General features: G+C 35.6%; 1 protein-coding gene across 4 annotated transcripts in view; it reads left to right on the forward strand.

The window, feature by feature from the left end:
• The window catches only part of OGFRL1 (opioid growth factor receptor like 1), a 52,620-nt gene extending 47,540 nt beyond the window's left edge, over positions 1-5,080 (forward strand). For all 4 annotated transcript variants that reach the window (XM_073626758.1, XM_073626757.1, XM_073626760.1 and 1 more), the window contains one exon: positions 31-5,080. In XM_073626758.1, coding sequence (XP_073482859.1) covers positions 31-802 — 772 coding nt within the window. In that variant the 3' untranslated portion in view covers positions 803-5,080. The remainder of the gene's footprint in view (positions 1-30) is intronic.
• Positions 5,081-7,142: the final 2,062 nt, after the last annotated feature.

Below are 7,142 nucleotides of genomic sequence, written 5' to 3' on the forward strand. Positions count from 1 at the left end.
ATTACTCTGGTTATTTCTTTTTCTTTCCAGATCTCAGCACAACTACTTGAGAATCACCAGAATATTGAAAAGTCTTGGAGAACTTGGATATGAACATTTCAAGTCTCCCTTAGTAAAAGTTTTTCTACAGGAATCCATTGTTGAAAACACAATCCCAAATATGAAACAAAGTGCTCTGGAGTATTTTGTTTATACCATAAAGGTAAGGAGAGAGAGAAGACGACTTTTACGGTACGCCTGTCTTTATTACCAGCCTCCTGAGCACTTTATCTGGGGACCCCCAACAAAACAGAAAGTTCAGCAATGCAAATTGGTTAAAAAGACCACAGCTTCAAATAGACAACTGAAAAAACATTCACAAAAATCTAAGGATGCTAAGACTGAGCAAGAACCTGAAACAGCAAGAATTGATTCTCTTGAGGAAAAGTTAACAGGAAATGCTCAAGTAGAAGAGACCAAGCAGGAAACTGCAGAAGTTCATCCCTCAGATGAATCAGTGGAGGACTTTAAGGACATAATGACAACAGAGACTGACAGTGCCAAGATAGAAAAGTCTAAATTGAACAATTTGCCCACACACATAAATGACACAACAAGTTCTTCTCTTAAAGTAGATAAATTGATGGAACAAAACACAGAAGATCTCAGCAATGAAAGCAATACAGACAGAATTTTAATAGTTGACACAATTGATGAAAGTAGTAAAGATTGCTTGTGCAGCTTGTCACCTGGCACAACTGCAAATGCTGAAAACATCACACCTTCAGAAAATAAACTTGAAAAGGAAAACAAAGCCAAATGAGAGAAATACAATATATAGGAATTATATCATTATCATATGAAATATTATGGGAAGAAAACTATATAAAACATAGCACTGAAGTCTGAATAGGTTTTATATATTTTCAAACTTTAGATGATAGAAACTAGCAATTTATGAGTCACTTTATTATAAGAAAAGAGAGTACACCTAAAGGTCTCCTTGGTTCCTGTTACTTTTTTTTTTGTGGTTATACAATTCATTATGTACATTTTATATACCGTATGTCAGTCTGCACAAAAGTGGTAAATATCAGAGAATGGGAGAAGCATTAGGTATGCAGCATTGCCAGACAGTCAGACCTGAGGATCAGTGGTAGGTGTGCAACCATGAACTAGTTATCTAATATTTTTGTAACTGTAGCTACAAATGGCAGTTCACAGAAAACCTGTATTTATATCAGATCCAATTTTTTTTTTATCTCCGCTAACATTCATATGGATATTTATAGCAATGTTTGTTAACAGAGAGAATTATCCAACTATCCAAGGGTTACCACAATGAAAGTTGCACAATAGTCTTCTGTAAAGAAAAGTCCAGAAAAAAATTCCCAATGCACACATCCCTATAAATAGCTGCAAGGTAAGTGGGTGCTGCAGCGCCTACCGGTTGGGAACCGGAAAACAGCACAGTTTAGAAGATAAGTTGCCAGCACATCAAGGATCTTTAAAATAACATCCAAACTGTTTATTACAAAGATGCTATAAAGAAAAGGTGCACATTCAAATTGAACCTGTGCCTAGATGTCCAGACTGTGCACATTCTTTACATACTCACAATCACAGGCATTAAAATCAATTTAAAACAAGCCCCCTTTTACCTCTGTAGCTATAGAAACTGTAGAGAAATGCATCTTCAAACTTCACAATAGAAGCACGTTAGTTACATATGCTTTCCCCTCAATTACAGCTCATTACTACTTGTGGACTGACAACCGTGGATATACGTCGCTACTTTGCCTTTGCATACCAGAGTTATGGCAGCAGATAGCTGTCATAACCCCGGTTTTTAAACGGTGGGCGGTCTGCTTAAACAAAAGTAGTCTCAGCGGTGGATTTGCCGCAAGATCACTTTAATAAGCGGTGGGAGAGGTGCCCCTCCTCCCGCCGCATCCCGGTGGTCTCTGCGCCTACCGTTGGAAACGATCTGATGGATGGGCAGGAAGTCGAGTGAGGGCAAGATGGCCCACGCTCGACTCTAGGCCCTTGGAGGACACTCCTGCCCTCCGGTCTTAAAGGGACCATTTATTTTTGTATTGCTTTGAAGTGTAAATGTGAGATCTGAGGTCTTTTTGACCCCAGATCTCACATTAAAAAGGCCCTGTCCTGCTTTTTTTCTATTACAAGGAATGTTTACACTACTTAAACATGAGTCTACCAAAAGCTGCTGACACTGATCACAATCCCATATGTGTAGAAAACCATAAAACAAAAATGTTCAGCGCTATATTAACCTAAAACACAATAAAATCCAAATATAAAGTACATAAGTGCTGTGAAATTATTCCAAACAATAATACAAAACAATACTCAATAATCAATAATAAATGCAAGATATAAAAATCAGATCTTAAGCTGGTTAGTTGTGGTGGTCGCATTACTTCAGGTGAGAATACTCCTGGAGGGGAGGGGGCACCTGCGGTGATTTATATCTGCACCAACTTTGAGCACTAAAGGAGTGGATTGAATTCAAGCACTATTGTGGAACACTTTCTTGGATCAACTTTTTACTCTTTATTTATATATTTTTTATTTTTTGCATGGACACTATTTTTCACTTCCTAATGATTTTTATATCTTGCATTTATTATTGAATATTGTTTTGTATTATTGTTTGGAATAATTTCACAGCACTTATGCACTTTATATTTGGACTATATTGTGTTTTAGGTTAATATAGCGATGCACATTTTTGTTTTATGTATTTCATACTTACTAGAAACATACAAATATATTACTGGATAAAGAAAAGAAAAAAAGCACATACATGTCTTTAAAACAATATTTAAACTATAATTCAACATAATATCTTTAGTATCTGCTCACAGAATGCAAAAAAACAAAACAAAATTAAAACACCATGATATTAATGAAAAATGTTTGCTTATTTAGAGCCCATTCACACTTGTCCATTCTGGTATGTTGCATCAATGCACAAGAAGTATATTACTGTACATGTTTCTGGCTGATGCGATATGCAGCCTATTCAAGTTAATGAGCTTTCAATGCAGCAGAATGGAAAAAAAGAATCAGACAACGCAATGTTTTTTTTTTTGCTAGACACAGCACACCACAATGTGTGGTAGTGTGTTGCTATATGTTCTGCTGTGCTGCAAGGTGTGTGTTGGAGGTGCATTGGAGATCCATTATTAATTAATTGGCATTACAACATTGTTGCTGAATTGCTGTGTGTTGCATGTTGTAGTGAAATGTATGCCTGCATCATTTTATCACATTATACCCCAACTCAGTGCCTTGGTGCAAAGAGGCCCGATACAAAGCAAGGCCTTTTGCCTTTTCTTTGAATTGGGACTAGTGTGAATGAGCCCTAAAACAGCCTAGCGGGCTATTGATCTGTACAAAAAGTCATTCTGTTTTTGTAAACTTGAATTTTAAAGTGGAAATTCATCTAAAAAAGGGAAGTTCCGCCAATCCTCCTCCTAGCGCATGTTTTGATAAAAAAATTTGGAGCGGGTACCTATTTGTACCCACTTCCACTTTTGCTGTTCTGGTCTAGGCAAGCAGAATAGAGCCAATTAGAAGCCAGCTATGAGCCAGTAGGAAGTTCACAGCTGGCTTCCCACAAGAAGATGGTGGTGCTAGGGACGCAAAGACCGGTGAAGAACCAGCCCACATGATGACAGGGCTGGATCCCTGGACTGGTAAGTGTATGTTTGTGAAAAGTCAGCAGCTACAGTATTTGTAGCTGCTGAATTTTAATTTTTGTACAAATGCCCAAAGTTCCTCTATAATTATTGTGTTCCTTTTAAAACATCAGCTGTTAAATAAGTCTATGTATTCTGTAACAGCAAATTGTGTGATGCCCCACTTTGGTGTCAAATAAGTTATATCTGACACCAAAGTTATTCTTCTTTTAATTTGAAAAAGGTGGTGATTGTCCAAAAGGCAAGAGAAAACAGATTTGACTTACAACAGTGTGAGATGACACACTGTGACAACAGAAAGAACTTTTATTGATAACTTTTGTTGGCACAAATGTAGATTGTGCTGAAATTCTGACCAGGATCTTTCTTTTGCAATGAAGAGGTAGTTCACAGCCAACAGGTACCTGTACAATGTGCCCTGAGTAGTGAATGTTCATGTCTAATAAGGGGTTAAGAAATGCTTTGACCATTTGTAAATGAACAGCCTCTTCTTCTTATGTATAATAAATCTAAATAAGCAAATATACAATTTGTTAATTGCACAAGTGGCCTGGTATTTGATTGCACACTAGAATGCTCTGTTTGGAGCTGGATATTGTTTGACACTTACGCTTTTGTAGTCAACTGTGTAAAGTGCAAGCATGATGCTGAGGTCCAATCAAAATTTAACTTTCACAGATATGACTCTTAGTAAACTGAAATCTGGTAGCTTTGAGCTTTTGCACAAAACACTATTTCTGTTTTGCACTTCCTGATTTGAGAAAGCGATCTCAGGGTGGCTACCAGAAGTGGTGGACTGTAGTATGTAATGTGTGGAGTATCAATCTTTATTGTAGTGTTAAAAGTAGCAAATCTGGTTTGCATTCACATGTGTACCACAGCAGAGTTATGTCATTGTTGGTACTTGGGTTATTGGATCATATGTCATTTACAAATGTATGGTCTGTGTAAGAGTCCATTGCTGTACATGGACATTTTACTACGATTTGTATGTGGTAGAGCTGGATTTCTACAAGACACCTTTTATAAAGAACACCATCATTTAAAAAAAAAAACAATAGTTTGTGTTGCTTATCCTGTATTTTTAATATTATGTAAACAAGGGTGTATATTTAAAGTTGGTTTTGTGTAAATTTTTTTTTTTTAACAGCTATATTTAAGAGATCTTTGTATAGAATAAGGTTTATGAGGCATACAGTTATCACTTGTGCTGACAATTGTATTCTCAGATGTCATGCTGTGTATTCAGAAACCATATATATATATATATATATATATATATATATATATATATATATATATATATATATACTGTATAAGTCTGATGATGTCTTTATTCCTGTCCCTTTTTTGTTTTTCAATAAAATATTTTTACAGAGATCTTTGCACAGAGTATTCATAACGTCAACCATTTTTATGTTCCTAACAGTCTCGATATGTAGACAAACGTGTCTTAAGAAAAGGAAAATTATGGGTTTTGGTCAACTGACTTTTTTTTCATTTTGGTTTTGGATTAAAAATATAAGGACTCTTGTCAGTTTTTTTTTTTCTCCAAAGCGGTTATTCTTTATGCCTTGTACACACAATGAGAATATCAGATGAATGATTGTCCGTTTTTTTCTTTATGCATGCTATCTCATATCGAAAGCACATAGGTTACTAAGGTTAAGAAAATTCTCGTAAGACAGAAAACAACTTCGGAAGTGATTGTATTGTATTGTAATGTATTCTTTTGTTTCCATGCATACGTGATCTTGGCCACTTGATTTTTTTTTTTGGAAAAAAAAACATGCTAATACACAAAAATCATCAATTCTGTTATCTTACTAGAAACATTTTCATGCTTGTCCCTTTGGGTATTTTTGCATGAACTGCCATGATCAGCTCTTGAAAGCTGTGTACTAACGATCAGATTATCGGACGATCGCTCCAAATGCGTTTTTTTTTTTTTTTTTCATATAAGGAGAACTTTATATGAACCTTTAACCACTTTAAATGAACAGCCCACCTAAGGCCATGCTTTACAGAATGGGGGTTATGGCAGATGCACAAACACAACATAGCTAGCAGTACCCATTATTTCAGACACATACTGTATCTATTAGTATTTTTATGACTATAATTCAGTAGCTTAGGTTTTTTTCCTAGCGGTGGAGAGGTCCAGGATGGCCACGGTTGCAAGAGATTCACCTGAGTTAGGTAGCAGTGTACAGTCACTGAATTCTTTGAACTACCAGCATCCTGCAGGCTGCCAAATGGAACCAGTATGTGCTAGACTGACATCTGACCACTTTAGTAATTATTTCTGTGAAAACGTCCTTCTCGTATGCCAGCATTAACCCCTTCTGCATGTTCTACACAAAATCATTCATTGCCAACATAAAAGGTAGGGTAGAAGGTAAATAATATCACTTTTATTTTTATACAGTTAAAGAGAAAGAAAAAAAATATATGTCTATATAGATCTATAGATATAGATCTATATATATATATATATATATATATATATATATATATATATATATATATATAGATCTATATATTTTTTTATTTGCCTTTGCTGTTTGACATTTGCTAGATTTTAAAATTGATTTTCATTTTCATCATTGCCCCTATTGTAGCAGATCAATATCCATTGAGTTCATTAGATTAGCATATATCAAATGCCTAAATATGGAATTTTTGTGTACACGCTTGATTGTTTCACTTTAATGCATCCAGATGGATGCCTTGTTATAGCCAAATTACTAAAAACATACTAGACCTAGTAAAGTATATTAGAAGGATGCCATTGCTGGAGGGAAGGGACAGAAGGACTGTTACCCTTTCCCTCAAGGGGCAAAAGGCTAGAGACTACTGAGTATTTCCTCACATTGTCATAAGAGCGCCATCACAGTGGATCCCACATTGTAATCATGGTCTGATTGCAGTTAATTGATGGTTACATAACATCTTAATCCTTTTGGATTCCAGAAAATACATTTTTCGCTAGGAGAATTCTGTCTGATTTCCAGATAAAGGTAAATGTATGTTATTAAGAATAATATATAGTGTTCTGTGCACTTACAATATAATCTCTTGTCTGCCAGAACAATGCTTTATTTGAAGGTGTAGCAGAATAAAAATGTAACCATAGACAATACTAATCCAGCTTGTTCCCAAAATGCAATTACACTTGAGTGAATTATTTCTAAGGCATTATATAAGAGCTGCATTTAATAATTTGTAATGAGTTTGACAGAAAATAGGGAAATATGCTTAGCCAGTATTTCTATAACAATGCGAATCTCTCCCTGCGGACTGCATAGTTGCTAGTGCTGATGATCTGTATTATAAATGGACAGCGTGCTGCTTTCTACCTGTAATTGCTTAAGTCTGACACTTCTTTGCTAAGCAAATATGCAGGTGCTGCTCAATTACACATGCACACAATCCAAA

Source organism: Aquarana catesbeiana, linkage group LG04 (genome assembly GCF_042186555.1).
Source record: "Aquarana catesbeiana isolate 2022-GZ linkage group LG04, ASM4218655v1, whole genome shotgun sequence".
In the NCBI taxonomy this organism is placed as follows: Eukaryota; Metazoa; Chordata; class Amphibia; order Anura; family Ranidae; genus Aquarana; species Aquarana catesbeiana.